Consider the following 26,693-nt stretch of genomic DNA (forward strand, 5'->3'; position numbering starts at 1 on the left):
TTTCTTTACGTTCTGAAACATGGACGTTGGCCTTTTTCATGGGCATTTGTCAAGACTGATTTTTGAATGTTTTTGTTGTCATTGCCTTACTTACTGAGATCAGAGGCAAAACAGTGGGAACAAAATCAATCAATGTTGTCTGGCTGGCTTTGGATGCCCTTTGGAGAATGTTTATTTATATAAAAGCGACCTCAGTGAAGACATGTCAATGAATTTGCCTTTTTTGCTGGTGAGTACAGCGCAGTAACGTGCAAGTGCAGCACAACCCCATAATTTCCCTTAAAATCAGGTATCATCAGTTCATAAGTTATGTAAGAGCTAAATGTTTGTTGTTCACTCTTCAGGGTCACTCATATGATATTACAGGAGTTCCGTCAGGGGAACACTTTGCTGTCCAGCTCAGTTCTGGATCCGGCCCAAGGTAATAGTTTCTAATAAGGCGGGCGACCTAATAAAAACAACACAGCCGATTTGACAACTGTGTGTCTTTGACCAAAGGTTGCCTATAGGAGAGACTCTTCAATGTTTGCTGTTTGGTTAATGAGTAATGCTATAGTGCAAACAAAACTGAAAACAAACGACATATGCCAAAAATGGGTAAATGAGGGACGTGACATCTAAAGGAAAGATTACACTTGGCAAATCAACCTTTATACTCACCAGTGTCATATGCTGGCCTGAAAGATTGTACTGTGACCTTGAGGTGTTTTATAGGCCTATGAATGACAGCACGTGGATTCGTAGAAAATGTAGCCAAATTCCAGGTAAGGCATTTTGTATGTTCTACCTAGATCGAAAAAATGCCTATTTTTTTCGGTAATTTAGAAAAAAGGTCTAAAATTGTTGTAATAACAATTGTAAGAAATATCATGAATAGCCTATAACTTAGACAGAAGAAAATAAGATGATGAAGATGAAGATGATGAATGCTTGTCCTTAGGTCTTTTTGTTGTTTTGATATTGCTGCCGCGTGCTGTGAAGTGGCAGTGAAGCTAATGGCCTAAAGCAGAGGTTCCCAAGGTGGGAGGTGGGGCCCCCAGAGGGGGTGCAGAGTCACAGCAAGTGGGGCGTGGGTTGAGGGTAAAACGGAGCACGGAAACTAAACAACTAACCACAAACTTTGTATGGCAGGGCTCTTACAGCATTTAACTAGCCAGGGTCTACCGTTTAGCCTATACTGTATGTTAGAATACAACAAGTGCCTAACATGACCATTGTAGAGACTGATCACCCAGTGAGAAATTCAAAATGTTTGAAGGGTTTTAAACAAGAGGTCTAATCAAATAAAATACAAATATATAACAATAATAATATATAATAAAGAAATGTTTAACTGATAAAATACTGAAGTTAAACTGATTTATGAACTTATTTTGAAATGGTTTAACTGCTCAAATGTAGAAACAATATGCAGGTAATATGTGAGTGTCTCAGTCTTCGCACTTTTTAAATTGTCAAAGGGGGGCTACCATGAAAAGTTTGGGAACCACTGGAGAGCAAATCTTTGATATGTTTTACGGTTGTAGTGTGCTAGTCTGCGCCATCTGTAGGTTATTATTAGCATAGCATGTATTAAAAAACGACTTGCCTGTGTGTCGGTTTAGCCCGTAACGTAGCCTACCAGGTGTTATTTTACCTAGCAGAACACTGACTTTTTTCAATTACGAAAGTTGAAAAAAAAAACTTTACTTAGTTGATAACATACTCGGTGAAATCACCTTCAAGCTCACCCATGCAAATACGCAATTACTTTCCTTTTTATTGTTATTTTTCTATCAACCCCCCTGCATTATAGACCGTAATTTAGTTTGCTCATGTGATGAAGATGTAATGAAGACGTGTCTGTAATTTACGACTTCCTGTCACTTTTTCAACGGTACAGGAAGTCGTCATCGTGTCAGAGACCAAGGAAATGGAGAGGAACAGGGCCTTATCGATACAGTAGCAGACAACATATTTGTGCACATAAAACGATGTTATGTTAATTGACGTTTACATGGTGGACTAATGTAGATTGTCGGAACCAAATGGAGTCCCATGAGGAAAAGCCTATAATCTACACCATGGAAAACAAGCCGATTGTGACGTGTAAGTGCGCCTTTGAGTTGTTGTTAGCGTGTTAGCTAGCTAGTTGGTTAGCTTGTCTACTGGTCGTACGATGCAGTGCTCACTGCAGACTAGACTGTCTTGCATTCCGGTTAGCGAGTTAGCTTCACAGCTACAGTAGCAATTCAGCTAATGTTACTTAGCTAGCACCGGACAGTGGTGTGAAGATGTAACAACACGATGTTAAATCTCTGGCTTGATTAATTGACACCTCCCCCGATACCTTCTCCATTTGTCAGTCGAAATGTAATAACACATTTAAAAACAGGCAACCCTAAAATGAGTCACAGAGAGGTTTGCTCGTGCTCGTGCTGCAGTTCCGACCGGCTGTGTATGCACATTCTTATTTTCTGAGTGGACGGCTCGGGTGGCCGCCTAGGTATTTTGGACCCAATCAAGGCCTGTCAGTGCCCACAACTGGCATTTGAATGAAGCACTGGGCATGAATGCTCGTGCATGAGTGGTGCTATTCAAGCCCACTATCCACTTACACAGACCACTCATAGACTTGATAAAGACAGAAGGTTTTCAGCTTGGTGCAGATTTGGTCACCCTCTGCTTTTATGCTTTCGGACATTCGTTTCATACTGAGCTCGGTGCCCTCTGTCTTGCAATTTTACATACATATCTTCGGGAGTTGACTGAACAGTATATAGCTTGGAATGTGTGCAATGTTAGCGGAGCCAGATAGTGACCTTCTGTTTGAGGTGCTTACATCTGAAATGTGGACATGCATCTGATGCATCAGGGACCTCCACTGCGATATGTCCTATTCATGTAATGGTCAGAGGGCAGGGTAGGCGTTAAGCTCAGAGATATGTTACATGCTCCAGTTGCACCAGTCATTAAGCTTTCCTTTCCTTTGTAGCAACTAGACTTACTTGAGTATTCAGCCCTGAATGGTGTACCTTAATGGAATGCAATCATTGAATTGAAAATCCATGTCTTGGAATCAGCCTTTAAGAGCCTAAGTTATGCATGGTTAAGTCAGGTGAGGTCATTGTAGTATTGTTGATTCCCCTCAATAAACACTGTAACCATGCTATGAGCTAAGTTTGCATGGGTAAAATTGGTATTCCAGGAGAGCATTATCACAATACCTACAAATAGATTCTGTTTGTCTTCTGTTTCACTCGCACACCTCTTTAACTCTCCCACCTGGTTGAGCCACACACCTGTTCTGCACCTGACCTGCCCACCTGTCCGTATGCCTCTCTCAGGTGCTGGGGACCCGGCCCTGTTCGCGGCCCTGTACAGCGCCCTGGCACAGCAGCTTCCGCGTGAGCCCATGGAGTGGAGGAGGTAAGAGACGACCACAGGGCCACAGAGAGCAGAGGTTGCGCAAACACAGCGCTTCCTCTAGGAGGTTGACAGTGCCTAGTCATGTGCCTTCTCACGTTCCTGTGGGCAGACTCAGCTGTGCCGTTTTAAAGCCTGGGGCAAGTGCTGGAGGTTATGGATCATGTGGTTTTCCACTATATTATATTTAGAGATAAAAAAAAAAGTCTTGGGTTTAAAAAAAAAAAAAATAGGCAAACACAAATATTTCCACTTGCTGGCAGAAAGATAAGTTTGTGCCTTTGAGAATAGTTTACCTTGAATGCCGATTTGCCAAAGAACCTCTTCTCAAATGATTCTGTGTGGAATCTTTCAAAGTTTTTCTGTGGAGCTGTGCTGGTGAGCTATGTAGAGTTCTAGCTTATGTAGCAAACCCCCCCCCCCCTCAGCGAAAACATCCAGTTATGTCAGTCTTCAGAAGCGGGATTGGGGGAACTGCTCATTCAGCGTAAAGTTGCTCCTGATAACTTGGTAGAAAGGAAATGAGTTTGCAGTGTTCTGATAACACCCAAAGGCAGCAGTAGATACACACTGAGGCAGTATTGCCAAAATTGTGGAATCGGATTAAATCACTGTGGCACTCCGCGCTAGAGCTATCTGAACTGAATAGCCTATTCTCTTCTTAATGTGACAAATTATCCGGGTGACATCTTTGCTGATTTTGTCTAATTAACTAGCGGCAGTAATTCATATTTTGTGTTCCTGTAGGTCAACTGGTAGAGTATTAACAACATCAAGGTCATGGGTTTGGTTAGGTTACCCAGGAAGAACTAATGTACTAACACAATGTAGGCCTATATCTGTATAATACAGTAAGTTGCTTTGGATAAAAGCATCTGCTGGATGACTAAATATAAGAGATGACTAGGAAGAAATCTAAAATGGGGCTTGATGTAGGGATAGGCATAACTAATCCTTCAGAGCCTTAATGGCTTTGGTGACTGACTGCTGTTTCACCTGGCTTTCAGGTCCTATGGAAGAGCACCAAAGATGATTCACTTGGAGGCTAATTTTGTCCAGTTTAAGGAAGACCTGCTCCCCAAAGAGGGGAATAAAGCTCTCTTGACCTTTCCCTTTCTTCACATATTCTGGACAGACTGCTGTGTGAGTATTATCTGTGATTTTGTTTGAATAACACCTGACATCTCTTTAGATAAGATTGTGTATAGATGTTGTAAGTGGTCAGTAGCACATATTTTTTTATATTTAGGGTAGAATTGGACAAAGTGCTAAATGTTTCAGTACTTCCAAAAGCCATTTCATACCACCATAATAGAATAGGATTGAACCTCCATTTCCCCTTACATTTTTTGACTACCATTGTATATATGTTCTTCCTTTTTTTAAATCAGAAATACTTTACAGATGTCTAGGTATCCCCCCAGTCTTACCGCTTTAGGTTATTAAGTGCAAAATGGTGTTAGCTTGGGCCTCCCTCATTTTGAGCCAAGACTCAAGACGCTCCTGTAAGTGTTATTGTAATGGACTAAGTGTAGGACGTCCCACAGGACACGGAGGTGTACAAGGCCTCGGTGAAGGAGGACATGCTGCGCTGGCAGACAACGCTGAAGCACCACGGCTCCCAGGACTGGCTCATTGTGGTGGTGGAGAGCGACGCCAAGAAGAAGAACAAGACCAACCTCCTGCCCCGTACCTCCATCATGGACAAGATCCGCAACGACTTCTGCAACAAGCAGAGTGACCGGTGAGTGTCCGGAACGCGGCTGAGGAGAGACTTAGTTAGATTCAGTTTGGGAAAAAAAAAAACTTCTCATTTCGTTGGCTTCCAGAAAGTTCTATATGAGTTTAGTTATTGTTCTGTCGTTCAGGTGCAGGCGGATATAGAGGGCTTGCCAGGATTTTGTTTGGCTTTCACAAGTGCACTGACTGGCATTTGACTTATCATTGGGGCCCTCTGGGTCAGAAGCAGTGATCATTTGCCAAAACAAACAAAAAAAGCTTTCACTTTTTGAACCCGGACTGTTGGGTCCTCTGTTGTCAATTGCAACAGTTTTGGCATTACAAATTAACACCAGTCCAGGCTGGGTGGTGTCTTAATGGATTAAGGAGACAGTGTAGAGGTTACTTAGCTGATCTGACAACAGCAGCGGAAGTGTCGAATTTAATTTTATTTCACCCAGCCTTCCTGTCTTCACTTCACTCCATTCTTTGTAAACTCTCTTTTTTTATCTATAAGGAACAATTGGGTATGGAAGTCTGGACTAGCTAAATTCTTAGAAATATTTTTTACTTTTTTTTGCATTGCTACTGATACCCACACTAACATATACAGAGCAGGTTTTAGATTGTTTATAAATTATATCTAAATGTCAAAGACATAAACTTGACCTATGGATGTTGTAGAGGAAAAGTTTAAACCCCTTGTTAGAAGAGAATTGTCCCTTAGGGGGACCTAAAGCTTGAAATAGCTAAAGCATGCATATTCTGAATACATAGCTGAAAGGAAGCCTTGGCTAAGGTTCAGAGTGAAACCTTGAGTTTATTGATGGTGACTGATTTCCTATGGAGACAAGATCTTTAATGAGATCCCCCCTCTACCCCTCCCCCCTCTCGTAGGTGTGTGTCCCTGGCCGACCCGCTGAAGGAGTCGTCACGCTCACAGGAGTCATGGAGCTCCTTCCTAACGAAGCTCCGCACGCTGCTGCTCATGTCCTTCACCAAGAACCTTGGCCGCTTCGAGGACGACATGCGCACCATGCGGGAGAAGCGCACAGAGCCGGGATGGAGCTTCTGCGACTACTTCATGGTGCAGGTAAGTCCTTCGACCGGGATAGTAGTCCCTTGGGGGGGGGGGGGGATTTGTCAGCAGCTTGTGACGGGTCAGCAGTTCTGGAGGGTCAATGCTAAAGAGAGGCAAGGCTGAACTGATGAAGCGAGGCTAGTGACCAAACCCCTTAAAGGGGTCAGTGGACTAGATTGGGGACCTCTTGATGTAGCGGCTGGGCCATGAGATTGTGTTGGCAGGTGGGTCCGTGGATGTGGGGAGCAATGGAGAAAGCAATGGAGATAAGCATTTTGTTGGGAGAGGGGAGTAAAGCAAACACAGTAGAAATCAGTTTTGCTACTAGGTCTAGGTGGTTTAGAGAGGGGAACCACTGGAGCTGTCAGGTTGGTGTGTGGGTCAACTGTTTTGGATGAACAGGAATGGGAGGGGAAGTGGGTCAATGCTGAAGTAGATGACTAAAGCTACAGGTTTGCAATTTTTGTGTTCCCATGGCAATGTTGTGATAGCAGTTCAAAACTGAAGGCCTGTGAACGAGGAAGGAGGCCGATCAAGGGATCACTGCATGACTACTCAGAATATCAGCATTGTTTTGGCAGCGCACACTAGAAACAAGGGTTCACGTTAGGAACCTAGATTTGAAGAAAGAATGTGTGGGTGTGGGATGTGGGAGTGTGTAGTACTGGATTTCTCTCTCAAACACATGGCCATGTGCCAGTGTGTTTTTTTACAAGCATGTGTTGAAAAATGTTTTACCCTGAGCCCTCATGATTATGGTTGACAATGTGGTGATGATGATGGTGTGTGTTTGTCTTCAGGAGGAACTGGCGTTTGTGTTTGAGATGCTTCAGCAGTATGAGGATGCACTTGTTCAGTACGATGAGCTGGACGCACTCTTCACACAGTATGTGCTCAACTTCGGCGCTGGAGGTAGTCTTATATTCCTTGTCATTAACACTGTCTGTGGGTGTGTGTTTTGACCTGTGTGTACTTGCTTGAGGTGAGGTAAGCATTGTGGTGATACTTTATTTTGGTTGCCCCCCAATATCCTCCCCCAGACGATAAATGACAGCAGTAGCTACGAAATTAAACTTTTGTCCGTACTCCAACTAATTGGTGGGCTGACATAAGGCTGTGTGTACGTGTACTTAAGTAGGGTTGTGTGTGTGTGTGTGTGTGTGTGTGTGTGTGTGTGTGTGTGTGTGTGTGTGTGTGTGTGTGTGTGTGTGTGTGTGTGTGTGTGTGTGTGTGTGTGTGTGTGTGTGTGTGTGTGTGTGTGTGTGTGTGTGTGTGTGTGTGTGTGTGTGTGTGTGTACGTGACTAATTGTGGAGCTTAAATGATGCTCTAGAATAGAATCTGTCTGAGACCCTGCCGGATTTCTGCAGTGGATTTTTTTCTTGAGTTCTCTAAAATGGACAACCCTCAAGCACTAAAGGTAGTGGCTACTGAACCGTGAACACACCCGCTTCTACAGTCAACAGAACTTATCTTGGGTGAAAGGTACATGTTGATCTTGAATCAACATGATGTGTGGGTGTGGGATGATGCATTGTAACTTTTGTGTGTGTGTTGTGCATACATTTTTGTTCAGACTGAAAAAAAGCTTTAATGTCTTATTTACATTGTGTGATAACATCTTGTGCGTGATTATTTGTATGTATGTTTGTGTGTGTAATGTGTGTATATATATATATATATATATATACACACACACACACGCACACACACACCCGACACACGCACCCATATGGAGAGAGAGAGATTAAACGTCCCCTGCTCCCTCTCTGTGCAGACGCGGCCAACTGGCTGGGCTCTTTCTGCCAGCCGGTGCGCAGCTGGAACGGCCTGGTGCTGCGGCGGCCCATCGACATGGAGAAGCGCGAGCTGATCCAGCGCAGCGAGGCCAGCCTCCTGGACCTGCGCAGCTACCTGTTCTCACGCCAGTGCACGCTGCTCATCTTCCTGCAGCGGCCCTGGGAGGTCACGCAGCGCGCTCTTGAGCTCCTGCACAACTGCGTCCAGGAGCTGCGCCTGCTGGAGGTGTGTGTGGACGAGGGATGGGGAAGAGGAGGAGAGGGATGAAGGAGGAAGAGTTATTGGATGTATAGATGTTGGAGATTAGAACTCTTTTGTGGAGTTCGCATTTGTTCTCGCCTTGTCTCACACTTATGTCTAATTTAAGCTCTCTATTTCAAGTGTTTGTAGCTGTTTCTCTCACTTTCACTTTCAGTCTTTGGCTCGTCTCAGTCTGTCTAGCTGAGGGATGGTAGCCGGAGACTTTCTTCAGACAATCTTTGAGTGTTTTTGTCCTTTTTCTATGTCTTCGTCCCTGTCGATCTTCCTCTCAGTCTACCGCTCCTGTACTCCAACTCTACCATCTCTTTCTGTCTCTTGCTTTTTTATTTACTTACATCTGCCGATGTTTTCTGCCTGCCCCCATTGATTAATCCACTTGAAGCTACTTTTCTTAACTGCTTCTCTTGTACACGCCATTCATCCATCCTTTTCCACTGTGTCTCTTTCCTGTTGTCGGACTGCGAACCATTTATGCACTTTCAAGCCCCCTTCTATTACGAGAGCATGTTCAGGGACGGCTAAGGGCGAGATGACTGTTTAAAGCTGGACCATCTTCTGTCGCCGTGTAGGTGTCTGTACTCCAGGGGGCGCTAGACTGCTGGGTGTTCCTCAGCTGCCTGGAGGTGCTGCACCGCATCGAGGGATGCTGCGACCGCGCCCAACTTGAGGCCAACTGCTCACACACTGTGGGACTCTGGACCTACGCCACGGAGAAGGTACGCAAATCGCCACAAAGAAGTCCCATGTCAGATAATTTGGCTGTAATTGAGACTCTCAGAAGGTAACAACAACACAGCCTTAGGGGTTGCATTCCCAGTTTTATATTGTAGACATTGTTCTAGGTATTGTAACAATCTTCAGGGATGATTGATTATGTAGAGAAAGGTACATATGGAAAATTCTTATTTCTCATTGGATGGCAAGTGTACATTATTCTCGAATCAAGACACCATACAAATAGAACCTGTCAAATTTGATATCAGTGCGTTGAATAATGACAACAACAACAGTGGGTTTATAATAGACCAAAACCTGACCACATCTACATTGTTTGCATTTAATTAGCAGTTGCTTACAGTGTCTCACCAAGTGTCCTTGAGCAAGACACTGAACCCCAACTGCTCCTGATTTGCAGGTTGGCAACTTAGATAATAGCCTCCGCCATCTGTGTATGAATAGGTAGATGTCTGAGGCATTCAGGTGTTAAGCACTTTGAGTGCTCTATGAGTAGAAAAGCGCCATATAAATGCAGTCCATTTACCATTTACAGTGATAATGAAGTTATTGTTAACCTTATTATTATGATGTGTGCCCATTGCCCGTACCTCTGCTGTTGTCAGAGCCTTGATATACCAGTGTAGTTACTGTTTGGCAACTAGGTATAAAATACTACTAAGGTTACACCATAAGCCTACACACCCCTCCTCTACATCTCCGTCTAGAAGTCTGGGCACACACTGTTGTCTTGGTGTTCTCAGTGAACAAACATCTGAAGGGCACGAGGAGGCCATTTATCAGATTTTGACACACTGGCCACCTGCAGTCTCACAGGAGAGCCTGGCATGAAAGCGGTGTTTCACCTTGTCTGGTTTTGTCAGATCATTCAGGGTTCCTGCCTTCACACTGGTTCCTGGATGCCACTGGCAACAGTCATTTCTCTTGAGCACCACTAGTTTACAATGGGAGAAAAATATCCCAGATATTTGTGGAGGAGCTTGCTTTGATATGGTTCCCCAGTAGAAGCAGGGACTTTTGTCGCATTTGAATGTTTCCCCTTCTGTGAAAAAATGCCCTCGTCTTTCTTTTGGAACGAATACATGCAATCTACACCACTCACAAGCTTTATTGGGTTTACACAAATACCTCTTTTTTTTCCGAAAGGTTTTTCAGAGCGGAGGTCTTTTTTTTCGTACACTGTGTAACCAAAGATTGCTTTAAAGCTCGAAGGATCCCGGAATATCCCAATCGAAAGGGTTCCTCTGTGGGGACGACCACCTCTGTGTTGTGTATTTGGTATGTGTTGGGGGCTGCCCTCCATAGTCTGACTTACACTGTAGTTTGTGGTGTGTGGCTTGAGTCCTACTGTATACTAAATGATGTTGAGATATCTCGCTGTTCTTGCTCCCACAGTTGAAGTGTCTGGGTGACCTGTGTGGGTTGGTGTCGAAAAATGGGCCTAACTCAGAGGACCTGAACCGGACAGTGGACCTGCTGGCTGGACTGGGTGCAGAGAGACCGGAGACGGGTAAGCAGCAGAACCAGAGGTTCTGGAGGTCCAGGTCTCCAACAGTAGTAACAAATTGACAGGATTAAAAAAGGTAGAAGAATAAAGGGCTTCTATTGCAGCCTCTTTGCCCATTGTGGGATATTCTATGGAGTGTGCCCAGACCTCCTATCCTCTTTGCCCCATCAAGCTGTGGATATAATCCTGTGCAGTATTCCCATTCCCACCCCAGCCTATTAGAACAGGGGCACTGAGCAGGCCTTAATTAACACGACTGCTGTTCTGGCATAGGCCATGACCTCACTGGCTTGTGAGGATTTTGGCAGGCAGCAATGACTGAGCAATGGTTAATCAGTGTGACTGGTCTCTGTGCATGAGTCATGAGCTCTAAATGGATTGCCTATTTGAGCCTCCTTCTGCTAATAGTTGAAAATTGGCTTTATAAATCTAGGGGATAAATCTGTGAGTCAGTCAAAGATCAGTGTTTAATGATACTCGAGGATGTAGGCTAGTACTTCATTTGATGGGTGGGAAAAAGCCTCACTCAAGATGTAGTTATTTCAGATGTCTCAAAAACTAGTCACGTCAATGGAACACAGTGGCCTCTCTAAATACAGAGAGGAAAAGATGTGCGTGAGCAGAAAAGCTTTTCAACTCTTAATATTGGGAGCATCTGTGAAAAAGCAGCTTAAATATCCATTTGGATGCCTGACCACTGGAGAAAGAGGGAGGGAGAGAAAGAAAGAGAGAGTGAGAGAAAGAGGGAGGGAGAGAGAAAAAGGAGATGGAGATGGAAAATGTGATGTGATTGGTTTGAGGTCTTGCTAGTGGAGTTCAGTGGAGGCTCTGAAAATGAATTACTGTGCTATGAGGTCATGGAGACAACACACAAAGGCCAGACTGTGAGCGTGTTTCTCTTCTCCTTCCTTGTAGCCAACAGCCTGCAGAGCCCCTATAAAAAACTGAAGGAAGCCCTGTCGTCTGTGGAGACGTTTGAGAAACATTACCTGGTGGGTACAGTGCAGACTCAGCACGTTGATGGTTAACCCCCAGGGTGACCCCTGGACAAAAATAAAGCACTGTCTTCTCACTGACTCCCTCCCCACTCTCTCTCTCTCTCTCTATCTATCTATCTATCTATCTATCTCTGCTGCTCTCTTGCATGTCTTTGTCTTATCCAGAGGTTTTATGTATTTTAATTAATAACTGAAAGTTGAAGCCAAATATGGAGATTGTGAGAAATGATGACGTATAAACTTGTGCACTCTATAGTCTGATGATCTTTTTTGTATCATTCTCCCTCTTTCTTATGGACTGTTTCTCCATTTTCTGTCCCTCATCCTCTCCATCTCTTATCCATCCACTCCTCCATCTGTCTCTCTCCTCCCCTTCTCCCTCATCACTCTTTCCCCCTCCTCTCTCCTCCTCACCCCCGCTCTCTGCTGTCATTAGGAGCTGTCTCACGCTGCTATGGAGATGTACACGGCGATAGGCCGCATGCGGTCGGCACGTCTGGTCGGGAAGAGTCTGGCAGAGTTCTACATGTGAGTGTGGCTCAAGGCCTCTGCCTCCGTCAGCCTACGCACCCCCCTCCACCCCCCACCCATAGTCAGAGAGGAGGTTCACCATTGTTGACCGACCTTGAGTGTGTGCTCATAACTGAAGCACACCAAACTGATGTACACAATACAAAAAAAACTTTAAATGAAAATCTGGTAAAGGGGGGTAGGTTGTGGAGTTGCTGGCCCTAGCCATCTATTAGTTAGGTTAGGTTTGAGTGAGTGTGTGCGTGTGAGAGAGAGGGATAGAGAGAGAGTGTGTGTCTGTTAATAAACGTGTGTGAGTGTGAGAGGGAGACAGTTTGTGCGAGAGAGAAAGAGTAAGTGAGAGAGAGAAAGAGTGAGTGTGGGTGTCTGGTAATAACTCCGTGAGCGAAAGAGGGAGAAAGAGAGTGTGTGTCTGTTAATAACTCTATGTGTGTGACAGAGAGAAAGTGTGTTTGTTAAAACCCCTGTGTGTGTGTGTGTGTGTTTGTGTGTGTGTTTGTGTGTGTGTGAGAGAGAGAGTGTGTTTGTTAATAACCCTGTATGTGTGTGTGTTTGCAGGAGGAAAGGGGACCCTCAGAGTGCAGACGGCTTTCTGCAGGACTCTCTGAAGTCGTACGTGGCTGAGGGCTGGTCCCTGCAGGTCACACACACGCGTCGGCAGGTGGCCGAGTGCCAGAAACTACTGGGGCAGACTGAGGAGTATCCTTCAGGAGCATACGCTTTCTCTCGCTCTCTTTGTCTCTCTCTCTCTTTCTCTCTCTTTCTCTCTCTATCTCTCTTTCTCTCTCTCTCTCTCTCTCAAACACCCACACACACACACTCACATTTACACATATGCACCGACACATACATGGACGTTTGAGAATGTATGCACATGAAAGCACAAATATGGGCATGTTACTGTTACAATGTAGATAAGTGAGGTACAGTGACATATGGGCCAAACCTTAATACACTCAGTGTCCACACAGACACGTACACACACCTGTGCCCAATCACTCCACCTTTCAACACAGCACAACCTGTCTTCATCTGAACACGCTCTCCACGATCACGGCACAACACAGCGCTGTGCTCTTCTAGATCTTTCCTGTCTTCACATCTGATACGTTGTATTTTGGGCCTGGCTTGCACTTTGGTCTGTAGATGCGTGTTACGTTACCGCCACTAATCCCCTGCAAATGGCGCCATCCTGTAAAGACGGTTTAAAAGAAGACTTTATTACCCACATACACACACACACACACTATAGATAGTGACTGATGGATATGGCCAATAGCTGCATTATCGCCCTTAGAAAAAGCAAAAACCTCAAAAAGTAACATACTTGTTGTTGTAGATGTTGGACAACTGGGTCTACACCATTCATAACGGTCTGTCTGTGAGTTGTCAGTTATGAAGTATTCAACTGCATTTCCAGTGCAAAGACTTTGACTACCTCAAACACAATCACTGTCAGTGTCTCTGTTCGGCTCCTTGACCATCTGTGCCAGCTATCTCCAGACGTGCGCTCTGCTGGCGAGCGATGCCAACTTGACAGATGAGGAGCGCAAGCACTTCTGTCAGGAGATCCTCAACCATGCCAACCAGAGCAGCCAGACCGAGAGCCAGGGTGAGTCGGGTAAATACAAAACAAATATTTATTTAATCTGTGAATAGATTGTGCAATCTGTGTGAGATCAAGTGAAATGTGTTTTTCCACACTTCTGAGTATGCTGACTGACACCCACTACTCTGTTTATCTCTCTTTCTCTTTCCTCACCTTTTACTTCAACACCATTTCACTGTGTTCCTCTGCTTGGTCTCTGTTTCCATCTGCCCCTATGTGTTCATCGCCCTGGCTTATTGTCTTTCCCTAACATTATCTGTGCATTTGTTTCTCTGCCTTCATCTTCTTCTTCTTCTTCTTCTTCTTCTCCACTCTCCATCTCCTCCTCTCTCCATCTCTCCATCTCATGCCTCCTTAATTCACCCACTTCCCTCGTGTTCAACTCTCATTTTTGCTCCTAAATCATCCTTGCATCCTTTTTTTATTTTTTGTTTATCTATTTCCCCCCTCCCTTTGTAAAATCTATTCATTTCTCTCCCCCCCCCCCCCCCCCACATGGTTGTCTTTCAGTAGATCAGAAGGTGGCCCTCAGCATGGCTGCCTTTGCTCAGCTGCGCGAACTGCGCTTCCAGCCAGCCTCCCCCACCGTGCACGTGGGCGCCGCCCTGCAGCTGGAGTTGCGCCTGTGCAGCCTGATGCCCGTGGCCGTGCGCCTGGAGCAGCTGGCCGTCAGTGTCCACTTCAGCCTGGAGCAGCCCGGCCAGAGGGGGTCCTCCCTCTCCACGCCCCAGCGCCGCATCCCGGCCCAGTGTGCCGCGCCCGGCGGTGTGAGCCCGGAGGGCGCGGTGCTGTTCCCGGCCATCAGCCCCGCCGGAGGGGGGCCGTTAGGCGCAGGGATGGGGGGGGCAGGAGCTGGGGCCCCCGCAGCCCTGGAGCTGTACGAGATCCAGGACCGCAGTCCGTCGGACAACACGCTCAACACCACCGGCGTGGTGTGCAAGAACGTGCACCTGTTGCTGCGGCGACAAGACAGCGCCACCTCCCTGGACACGCCCAGCGCTGGTGGCAGTGGCGGCTCCGTGACTTCGGGGGGTGCCGCAGCTGTTGCCATGGAGGACAGCTCCCAGATGTTGAAGACTCGCGATGTGACGCTGTTGCCTGGCAACAACAGCATCCCTTTTACTGCTCCAGTGAGGGCATTTTATGACTACATTTGTGATTATATTTCTGACATTTAATTAAAAATTCTGATTTACTGAATAGTCTTTTATTTCTCACCAATGTATCAGCATTTATAACGCTTACGCCCCCCCCCCCCCTCATTCCTTTGGTCTTTCTCTATCCCTGTTTTTTTGTGTCTAATTATTTTTCTCTCACTTTCTCTCTCTGTTTCTCTTTCGCTTTTTCTCTCCCTCTTCTCCTCAGAGCCAGAAGCCGGGCACGTATACTCTGAGGCAGCTCTCTGCGATGGTGGGGCAGGTGCAGTTTGTGCTGCCTCACATCTACCCTACAGTGCAGTACGAGGTCTACTCCCAGGAGCCTCAGCTCACCATCGAGCCCCTAACAGGTATGTCTGTCTCTGTCTCTGTCTCTGTCTCTGTCTCTGTCTCTGTCTCTGTCTCTGTCTCTGTCTCTCTGTCTCTCTGTCTGTCTGTCTGTGTCTGTCTGTGTCTGTCTGTCTGTCTCTTCAAAAACCTCAGTCTGTCTAAGTCTGTCCTTCTGTCTGTGTTTTTGTTATCAGTCTGGCGGATGTTTGTTCTGTCTGATTGGCTGGCTATGACTGGCAGTCATTCTTTCAGTCTGACTGGATGTGTGGTCAAAGCAATCTGTTTAAAGAAATAGAATAGAGAAGTTACTTAAATAGAAATGGTTAAAGCAGTGTGTCTGTGCTTGTTTCCTAGACAACCTGTTGGCAGGGCTCCCTCAGAAGGTCAAGTTCACCATAGTAACAGGACACTACACAGTAAAGAAGGGTGATGCCCTGCAGCTTAGCAACACAGACTCAATGCCCATCCTGCACACAAACTCGTGTACGGCAAGAATCGTGTCCAGTACTGGAGGTGAGAAAACACCCAACCACGCACAGACACACACACAAATACGCGCATACTTGCACGTACAAACACCCACACGCACGCAAATGCACATACACACACACACGCACATACATACATACATACATACATACATACATACATACATACATACATACATAGGCGGAGATCCCGGGGGGGACGGGGGGGAAAAGTTGTCCCCCCCAACAATCATTGAATTTTTTATTTTTTTATTTTTTTATTTTATTTTTTTTTAATAAAAATACGACGACACAAGCGGTGCTACTTATAGATGTAAAACAATGTGTTTTTTAAGTGTTGAAAAATCATGTTCCCCCTATTCCTCAAAGTGGTTTGGTTCACATGCTGTTTCCAACGGGCAGGGCTACCGGCAGCTCCGTGTTTCAGTTAATCAGCCCAGTAGCCTACACGGCCAGATTGTCAGACTGTTTCCTACTCTGTCCCCTGTCGCTGCCGCTATGATACACGATATGTAAAGAGATTTACCTCATTCTCGAACGCAGTAAGAACATGTAAAGAAGAAGTTTTTTTCTAAACTCCATTTACGAAGTTCCAATCGATATGCACAAGTATACATAAGTTTATTAATGGATTGGCATGACAACGTGAACGTTTGCCGATAACACACGCATGCCGGTAATTAACACAGTTAAGATAGCTAGCTAGACAGTCTAGGACACTGTCCTGTCAGGGGCAGGTTCATGCTAGTTAATAAACGTAGGTCTACATCTCAGTGCCTCTCCAGATTTGTTAAATGATCTGAAGTTAAATGAATGTCATCTTTTTCTGCGGTGGATGAACTATGCTGGTATTGTAATATGGAGTGACAGTGGCGCAGGAGGTAGAGAAGTAGTATTATAATCAAAAGGTTGCTAGTTCGATTCCCTGTTGAGCTGTTTTATAACTTATTTTGAGCATCAAGTTCTCTTGAACTTTGGACATTATTTGTCTGTGAATAGATATTTCGTGTTAGTACATTTAATGCTGTTTAGATAATTCTAAAATTACTTCGAATTTCTGTTTGTAAATGTGATAAGAGAATTCGGTATTTAGCAGTTTATGCTAGCTCTCGTGAAAGCAATTTTTTCATGTCCCCCCCCCGGAATTACACTCTGAAATTTGACCATGTATTGTCCCCCCCTACAATGAAATGGGATCTCCGCCCCTGCATACATACATACATACATACATACATACATACACACACACGCGTGCACGCACACACGCACGCACGCACACACACACACAAGCACGCACATACACACACCCTTACAAACACGCACGTACATACACACACACACAACTGTGACCAATTTCTGCCCTATTAGTTACACGCCTAAAACATCTGCAGGATTGCGCAAAGGAAACATTGTCACTTAGCTAACACTTTCTTTCGTTCTCTCCCTCCCTCAGAGCTGGTTGGAGAGAGCGCTCTATCCATTCATTCCAGCGAGAAGGTGACCAGCATTTCCCTGCCGCCCACCCTCCCCTACCACACGCTGGACTTCCAGCTGGACGTCCTGTGCCACATCCCGGCGTCCCCGGCGCGCCTGGAGACCGAGCGCCTCACCAACGGCGAGGTCCGCCACAGGCCCAAGAGCCGCACACGCTACAACAGCGGCATGGCCTCCGTGGACCAAAAGGTGTGCTGATGTTGAGGGCATTGTGTGACGTGTTATATAGATAGTGTGTGATGTGTGATTTTTCCTCTGAAGGTTAGCCTCCTGTGGTGTTTAGTGTTAGCACTAGCATCTGTTGTCAGACCATGTCAAGTAAACCCTTAAGAACTTTCTAATTGCTTTAACATGCCAGTTACTAAACATGTGGCACACTGATAAATCTCCAAAAGGATGAACTGCCACTTGTACTTTGTTTTCTAATTTTAGGCGTGCGCTGAAAATCGATGAATGTATTGATGTAGAAAGAGTCGGTGCTTGGACTAGCCTTATGTGCGTGTGTGTTCTCTGTTCGCAGGTATCCATAGACTGCCCTTGGTCCATATACTCCACTCTCATCTCCCTCACCTTCTACATCCCCTTCAAGGCCAAGCATTCTCTGCTGTCAGCAGGGAAGAGGTACGACACAGAACACCATGTATAGTTACTGTGCTTAAATGCTTTTGAGTATTTACTTACCGTTTATATTTGTTGCACATAGATGAATCGTGTTTACATGTATATATGCATATACAGTGGGGAAAATAAGTATTTGAACCCCTGCCGATTTCGCAAGTTTGGCCACTTGCAAAGAAATGTGTGATCTATAATTGTAATGATAGGTGTATTTTAAAGTAGCATAACGAAAGAATTGCTAATCGCTAACGAGATGCTAGTGGCTAAAAACTAGCGAAACCTCTTGAAATAACTTTGACACTATGACAAACTAGTTAGTCAACAACTGTCCTAACACAGTCAAACATCAAGCAAATGCAACAAGACAAAGCAAGACGGCAAATAAGCTACTTACTAGTTCGGCAGACAGTAGAAACCGGGCGGCTTCAGGCAAACCTACATTTAGCAGTAATATGTCTACGGACCCTGGTATGGCAATGGCACGGAAGGGATTCTCCATATTAAAAGTCATTGTAGCGCCCCAATTTTTTTTAAGCTATTATTTTAAGGTAAAACTGCTTATCCTAACCCTGAAGTACAATTACTGCATAATGCCACTTTAACAGTGAGAAATAGAATATCAACAAACAAATCCAGAAAACTGCATTTTATAACATTTATGACTGTATTTGTATTTGATGCAGAAAAGTATTTGAACCCCCAAGCAAACAGCAAGAATTCTGGCTCCCAATGACCAGTTATGTGCCCAAGAAGCACACAGATTAGTCCTCATTAGGCCTAACAAGGTACACCTGATCTCAACTGGTGACGTGTATAAAAGAAACCTGTCCAAAGAATCATACTTCACACCTTCAACCTCACCACCATGGGCAAGACCAAAGAGTTGACCAAGGACGTCAGAGATAAGATTGTAGACCTGCACATGGCTGGAATGGGTTACAAAACCATCGGCAAGCAGCTTGGTGAGAAGCAGACAACTATTGGTGCGATTATTCGTAAATGGAAGCAACACCAAACAACTGTCAATCGCTCTAGGTCTGGGGCTCCATGCAAGATATCCCCTCGTGCGGTATTGGTGATCATCCGAAAGGTGCAGAATAACCCCAGAACTACACAGGGGGAGCTTGTGAATGATCTCAAGGCAGCTGGGACCACAGTCACCAAGAAAACCATTGGCAACACACTACGCCGTAATGGTTTGAAGTACTGCAGCACATGTACAGGGCCGTCTGAAGTTTGCCAATGAACACTTGAATGATTCTAAGGAGGATTGGGAGACAGGATGTGGTCAGATGAGGACCAAAATCAAGCTCTTTGGCATCAACTCGACTTGCCGAGTTTGGAGGGGGAAGAATGCTGAATATGACTCCAAGAACACCATCCCCACCGTCAAGCATGGAGGTGGAAACATTATGCTTTGGGGCTGTTTCTCTGCCAAGGGTACAGGACGACTCCACTGCATCGAGGGGATTATGGATGTGGCCATGTAACGTGGAATATTGGGCTTGAACCTCATTCCCTCATTCCCTCCCATTGAAAACGCAACTTTAAGGATTTGGAGAGTGGGGAGTGGACCAAAGGAGGAGTGGACCAAAATCCCTCCTGAGATGTGTGTAAACCTGGTGACCAACTACAAGAAAAGTCTGACGTCTGTGCTTGCCAACAAGGGTTATTCCACCAAGTACTAAGTCATGTTTTGCTAGGGTTCAAATACTTATTTTCTGCATGAAATGCAAATTAAGTCATAAATGTTATAAAATGCAGTTTTCTGGATTTTTTTTGTTGATATTCTGTTTCTCACTGTTAAAATACACCTACTATTACAATTATAGATCACACATTTCTTTGCAAGTGGCCAAACTTGCGAAATCGGCAGGGGTTCTTTTCCCCACTGTATGTGTGTGTCCTGTTTAAATAAAAGGCATACTGCGCATTGCTATACTACATAATTAGTTGTTACGTTTAATACTTAACTAAGTTCACTTATATATACATATAAATTATATACATACTTATCATTTATACATATAACATCTTTGCCTGTTGTGTAATTAGACTTTGAATATCTATTTGACAGTCCAATGTCTTTGCTATCCGAAGGAGGCAGTTTGAAAAGAGTCAAATATGACCTGTGTCCTTGGTTCTCTCCACAGGAAGTACATCCAGGTGTGCCTACAGAACGTGTCGGACACAAACTTCCGGCTAATGGACCCTAGCCTAACGCAGCGGCAGCAGAATTCCTCCTTGGAGCTGGATTCCCTCAATCCTAAAGAACAGCAGGTGAGCGCGCACACACACACACACACACACACACACACACACACGTGTACAGATGCTGTAACACACATATAACAGAAACACACACTCAAATATATCCACGCAGTCATGGAACAGAACCAACAAGATGACAAGTCCAACAACTGGAAAGAAAACATAAAAAATGACAAAAATACATTCCATACATTGTCATGATGTCCTCCTCCCTCTTGCGCTGTAGCTGGTGCACAGTAAGCAGAGTGTGTTCTGCTTGTGGGAGGTGAAGTGGGCCTCAGAGCCTCCCGCCTGTCTCCAGTTCAGTTTCGTTGCCAGCTTTGCCCCCACTGAGCCAGCCGACGCCGAGTTCAAGCCCTACTGCTACGACTTCCAACTGGAAAGGGTGTCTGTGAGTTCACACACGCTTTTATGGATTACACATTCATGGTTTAAGTCCTTAGTTTGTCACTGAATCCCTTTAAAGTAAAGACGGTTTAATATGAAGTATGAAACGTACAATAAAAAGTAAATAATATACTTATTAAAGCTGTAGTGAGTATATGATAGTATCGTACTGTAAGGAATCCGTTTTCCTCTGCTTCACCTTAGTTCTGATGATCTGATGTTCTGTTGACTGTTCCTCAGACTCTGTACTGTTTGAGAGCGGAGATCCAGCCGGCGGACGGGGAACCGCAGTGCCGCACTGGAACCCTCTGCGGGCTGGACGTCTCGATAACACGTCTGACGGAACCCACCGACTCGGAGCGGGACGACGAGGAGTCCACTGAGAGTGAAGGGCTGCGGACCACCAAGCTCATGTATGAGGGTGAGTGTGTGTGTGTGTGTGTGTGTGTGTGTGTGTGTGTGTGTGTGTGTGTGTGTGTGTGTGTGTGTGTGTGTGTGTGTGTTTTACTTCAATACCGTGCCCAGATCTGAAAGGAGAGAGGTAAACAGGTGTGGACAAGGTGCCGACACATTCTCTATTTTAACATTTTTCACTCCATTTGACCAGATGTCTCCGTAATCGAGGCAGATGTGAGTTTAAGTCTTTGGAACGTTGACTGTTTATAGCAGAGTAGGCATTTCTTGATGGGGAAAATCTTTTGATAGGTCAAGAAAAAGTTAATAAAATTTTGTGTGTGTGTGTGTGTGTGTGTGTGTGTGTGTGTGTGTGTGTGTGTGTGTGTGTGTGTGTGTGTGTGTGTGTGTGTGTGTGTGTGTGTATAGTTGTGGACAACAGTAGCAACTGGGCGGTGTGTGGGAAGAGCACAGGCGTGGTGTCGATGCCTGTGGTGGCCAGCGCCACCCACCGGGTGCTGATGGAGGTGATGCCCCTCTTTGCCGGGCACCTGCCCTTCCCCAGCATCAAGCTCCTCAAGTACCTGCCCCACAACGTCACCCCTGTCATCCCGCCCGACACAGGTGGGTGCCGCTCTCACATGCCAGCTCACCGATACACTTTACACACACAGAGAATCCATTTCTTCATAGCTCTCTTCAGGAAATGGAAGGTGCCTCGCGGTTGCCATGGTTGTCCCAGGCAACTGCTCGTCCTCAAAAACCAAAATCCCACTGTGGTTGACTGAGCTCCAAAGTCCCTAACACCCATCACCACTGGTCTTGTGTGTGCTTGAAAAACCTTGTTCCCCCTTCTGCTGCCAGTTCCGCACACTACAGCTTCTTCCTTTCAAAGCCTTCCTCATTTGCGAAGGGAATCATTAACTCAATAAAGTAAACAGTGCGCTCGCACTCCGAATACAACATGTCTGGTCTCATAGCAGTCACAACAATACACGGTGGACCCTGAAGTTGCCTTCTGACATCAGCCAGCAATCTTTCTCTACACTTTGCCCCGTTTGTCAGTACTATTTGTATGTGCCTGGTGTCCAATTTTTCTGCCTTTCTCGCACAAAATAAATTTTACTGTCCCTGTTGTTAACCGGCTAAGAGTAAACCTCAACTCATTTATTCTCAAACATGCCGGTGATTCTAAAACCTAACTATGTCTCCATGTGAGGCGACCCTGGGTCAGGCTGGTTTTACAGCCAGACAGAGTTTTAATGAGCCAGCACCCAACCTATACACAACATGCAGCTTCTGTCTTCACCCACACGCTGACTGAGGTTCTGCGGAGTTGGAAGTACATCATAAGTGGCTCCCACAATTCATTTATTGCAGTTAGCCCAAACCCTTCTCTCCCACTCTGTATTCCACTCCCTCCCTGTTTTTACCATTGGAGCAGTCTTCTTGACCGCTGGATCCTTAGACTGTGGCAAAGTCGTCTCCAGGCTGGTCTTAGCACATTTCAACTCCTCCACCAGGCTGATCATTGGTAACTCAAAATTCCTTTTCCTGTCTTATTCATTATTCTCTCAAATTTCTCCACCTCTGAAATAACAACCTCATACACAATCAGAGGTCAACTTCTGCGTGGTAAAAGCCCAAATTGCAAGAACCAGAATTTCAGTTTACCAGACAAGAAGGTCTTATCAATGGTATTGATAGCCTTATTAATTCATTCTCTCTAAGCTCTGTAACCTGACCTCAGGCACTCAGTGTAACTTCATATATGGTTTAATATTTCTACCATTTCCATATCCGATTAATGTCACCATTTCTCATACATAATAAGGGCTTACAAATGTTTGGCGACTGACTGTCAATGTTGTTTACATCATTAGTTATCCCATTTGTATCCGTACTGCTCACCGGTTTCTTATGAAGATGAGTTTGATTATTATGACACGTAAAGGTTAATACACTTCATCAGTTGGATCCGTTCAACAGTAGTCCCATTTGTGTCCTGGTAGATGAGAATTGCAGTCCAGTGACCTGGAAATTTCCCAAGGCTGATCATTGGACGCATGAGACGAATGGAATCTAATTTCCTCAGCTCTCTCAGCTGAGACGGGATTGATGGCAGATCTTGCTCATTCCCATGCATTGTTTGTGTTTCGTGTTTCTTTTATCTGTCATCTACATGTTGTTCTCTGCCTCGCTCTCATTCATTCATTCATTCGCTCGCTCTCTCACTCAAGCTCTCACTCACTCCGTCTCACGCACGCACACACACGCACGCACACACACGCACGCAATCTCACTCTCTCTCTCTCTCTCTCTCACTCTGTCATACTTATTTACATACGCATACACATCGCTATACATGTCGCTGGTCTTTGTGAACATTCTTATTAACACCCTCCTTTGTCTTGTGTCAAGCAGACAGCTGCCTGGAGAATGACAACCTCTCCCTGCTGGACAAGGGCCTGGAGGACCAGTCCGACACGGCCAGCCTGCGCAGCCGAGGAAGCATCCACTCCTTGGGCAGCAGCGACCAGCCGCTGCCTCCGGCCTCCCGGGGCCTCCCCATGCCCCGCCTGGAGCCCTTCAGCCCCGGCCAGGTGTTCAACTGCAGCCAAGGTCGACAGGTGCTGGTGCTCCCTGCCACCGACGATCACATCCTGGAGGTCAACGCCACATGACCCTGGTGGGGTTCCTGATCTCAGCCCCTGCTTCGTGTGCCCCTCTCCCCTGATCTCAAGCCCCACTAGCCCCCAGGCCTGGGCAAACCCAGGAGGACCATGTGTTCCATACCACTCCCCGTTTTGTGTTCTTGGGAGGTACTGATGAGGGGAGAAGGGTGTACCCGAGCTGGTCCCCCCCCCCCCCCTCCACTTTTTGTTTAAGTCTCCATTTTCTCTGGACTGGCTGATTTGGTGGGTTGTCTTGTTGTGCTCCTAGACAGAAAACAAACAAATTCAAACTGTTGGGTCGGAGCCTGAGGATTTATCTGCCGTCTCAAGGTCATCGCACTCTCCGAAAAGAGCCTTTCAGTTCTGCTTCTTTCTCTCTCTTTTTCTGTCTCTCTTTTTCTTTTGCCCTCTTTTTCTCTCTCCTTTCTTGAACATAACAAATGGACTTGGTCACAAGATTGCTTTAGATTTCCTCTCTTTCCTCTTTAACCATTCTGATAAATTCTCCTGTCTCCTATCCTCCCTTCCCCCTTATTCTACAAATGGGAACAGCTGCGCCAACACACACACACACACACACATGCACACACACACACACACGCACTTACATGTACCATGTACCATGCCGCACACACACACACATACACACACACACATATATGCTCAGTCAGAAGATATTCAGGGAGGGCGGTGATGGGACCGTTTCGCTGTGTTGTGCACCTGGGACTGCTTTGGACTGTGTGCATCCATCTGCACATGCGTGTCTCATGACCACCAGCAAAGAATGGAGGGAGAAGAAAAGAGGAGAAGGCGATTCAAAATGGCGGAAGGAAAAGAGGAGAAGGCAGAGCTCCTCAGTCCTGCTGATATTGTCCTGTCGAGTGCCACTGTTTGGTTGTGCTGCTGCTCCGTCGTGCTTCTCAGTGTTGCTGTGTTAACTGTGTGTGTGTGTGTGTGTGTGTGTGTGTGTGTGTGTGTGTGTGTGTGTGTGTCCTTGATGAGTGAGTGTGTGCTAGATGCGCAGGTGTTCATGTGTCTGTGTGAGCTGTGGGGTGGAGGTCTCCGAGGCACGCCAGGCCCCCCCCCTCACACTCGCCCTGACTGCTCTTACCTTGCAGCCATAGTGCCATCTACAGGCCACTGTATATACTGTTAATACATAGATATTATTTAAGGAGAAAATACTGTATAGGCTGCACCAAAAAAAAGAACAACTATACAGTTTTAAAGCAGGACATCAACAAAATATCCTACCTTTTGTTTTTGCCTGTGCTGGGTGTGAGAGTCACATAATCAAAATACTTAAAAGCAAAACTCTATCCAGCCCTTTTTGTTGATGTTTGTTGTTTTGGGAAAGATTCTATTTGCCTTATCATTTTTTTTATTTGCTCTGGTTCATAAATGTGGAGCACTTTTCTTGTGGAAGAAGCTCGGAGCGTGTGCAGGTGTGCAGCCGAAAGCATTTAGACTCTTCGTTAGGTTCCTTAGACACGTAGACACGCGGCTTGTCTGTCGCCGGCGTCGATCATTCAGTCGTCTGGTGTTGCCCGATGTGCGGGTTATTTCATTACTCTGGCACATGTCAGGTTTTAGTCACGTCCCCATGGCAACGAAGCCTGGGGGTCGGTGAGGAGTGGAGCAGGCATTGTTGTCATAGTAACTCAGCCAGGTGACCACAAACACGTTTCAGTGTTTTTTTTTTTGTTTGTTTGTTTGTTTTTTTGGCAAGGTTGTTAAAGACAATCCTGTCAAAGGTGTGTGCTTGTGTGTGTGACCTTGATGCTAAATTGTGGTGATGTGCTGCTGCCCTTACACACTGGTGTGGTTGCAGACCACATAGCCAATGGTTTGATGCCAGTCTTTGACATTACAGAGAAAAATGTCACTAACTGTATTAACTATCGGGGCCTATGAGGGCATCTTGGGGCCTGAGGCCGAGCATGGAAGACCACCCTGTCCTTAAGGAACCAGCTTGGGGGTTTTGACTTTGGAACAGATGAGGCTGACTGTTGGGCGATTTCACTGCCCACCTGAAGACCATAACTGCAGAATCTACAATGTGGCAGCGTCAGTCAACATTGCTCTTCTTAACCTAGTCACGCCTCACTTGGCTTTCTTGTCTTTTGTCATCTATCCAGAGGCATCATGGAACGAAGTCTCACAATCTCGCGTTTTGTGCCGTGATTGATAAAGAGCTATAGTGACTCCAGCTGCAGCTATAGAAGGGTCAGGATGGAGTCAAGGGTTGTGACCTCTAGTGCTGATGATGTTTGATGCATGGAGCCACAAGTAATTCTGGGTAACACTCAGAGTCTGATGACATATTCACACCAGACAGTGTCCGAGGATACTGTCTAAAAAATGGTGCTCGTGGTAGAAAAGGCCAAGTCAGGTTCTCCATCCATGAGAGTGTTGAGGCTGGGAGAAGTCAGAAACTGTGCACTGTGTTTATCATCACCTCAGGTGTAGCTGTCTCTCCAGTGTAATGAAATAATGTCTGGGCTCGTCAAGGACCCAGAGGAAGTTGGTGTGCTTTTTTTTTGGTCTGTGTACATGTGGTAACGTATCTTGAGAGTAAGGCACTTTGTTTTTTGTTTGTTTGTTTGTATTGAAGTGTGTCTGTGCTCGGTCTGAAAAGTTGGCGGGTGCAAAACATAAAATGTGAAGACTGCTCTTGCCTGTGCTTGTTGCTCTGTGCCCCATGTAATGCATCTGATTCTACCCTCTATTTATTTGGCAAATTATCTTTGTTTTTCCCCCCATGATTTCATTTATTTTTTTAAAGGACTGTAGGTAATTAAATTATTCAGCGACTAGAGGCTGGAAGGGAATCATAGCCTTTGTGACTTTCACACTAAAACAGGACCTCTGCTTTAGTCACGTGATTCTTTAAGGGTTAAAAATGACAATTGACACTTTTTTTTGTTTGTTTGTACATTACTCCATTAGCATCCAGCACCACAGATTGTATTTAGAGTAATTATTTAAATGAGAAGAATATGTATGCATTACACAATTGAAAATATACTTATGTTTTAAAAGGATGGGTTGTGTGGCTGGTGTTTTGTTTTACCACTAGTTGACAAAAGGTCATGAAAAAGGCTACACTTAGTTATGCTTCTGCGACCTGATCCAAAAATGTCTGTATATGACTGGTTGCGAATGCCAATCATGCATTTGAAGGTTCCGGTTCTGGTTCAAGGACATTTCACTATGAACTGTGGGAGGACAAAAAT

The 26,693-nt window shown here is 45.5% G+C and overlaps 1 protein-coding gene across 4 annotated transcripts; it reads left to right on the top strand.

Moving 5' to 3' along the window:
• The first annotated feature begins 1,831 nt into the window (after positions 1-1,831).
• Positions 1,832-26,501, top strand: trappc10 (trafficking protein particle complex subunit 10). Of its 4 annotated transcripts, none has more exons than XM_031558179.2 (23): positions 1,832-2,088; positions 3,327-3,408; positions 4,413-4,548; positions 4,953-5,149; positions 6,022-6,217; positions 7,006-7,117; positions 7,981-8,228; positions 8,834-8,980; positions 10,395-10,509; positions 11,422-11,498; positions 11,941-12,032; positions 12,594-12,734; positions 13,529-13,656; positions 14,155-14,774; positions 15,010-15,151; positions 15,486-15,644; positions 17,073-17,302; positions 17,634-17,734; positions 19,885-20,011; positions 20,229-20,393; positions 20,630-20,810; positions 21,212-21,406; positions 23,207-26,501. In XM_031558179.2, the coding sequence occupies exons 1-23, from the start codon at positions 2,028-2,030 to the stop codon at positions 23,464-23,466; spliced, it is 3,912 nt and encodes a 1,303-aa protein (XP_031414039.1). In that variant the 5' UTR covers positions 1,832-2,027; the 3' UTR covers positions 23,467-26,501. The 4 variants fall into 4 exon arrangements, with proteins under 4 accessions (XP_031414039.1, XP_031414040.1, XP_012678875.2 ...); XM_031558180.2 differs by having other exon boundaries at positions 14,158-14,774; XM_012823421.3 differs by having other exon boundaries at positions 13,529-13,647.
• Positions 26,502-26,693: the final 192 nt, after the last annotated feature.

Source organism: Clupea harengus, chromosome 21, assembly GCF_900700415.2.
Source record: "Clupea harengus chromosome 21, Ch_v2.0.2, whole genome shotgun sequence".
NCBI classification, from domain to species: Eukaryota; Metazoa; Chordata; class Actinopteri; order Clupeiformes; family Clupeidae; genus Clupea; species Clupea harengus.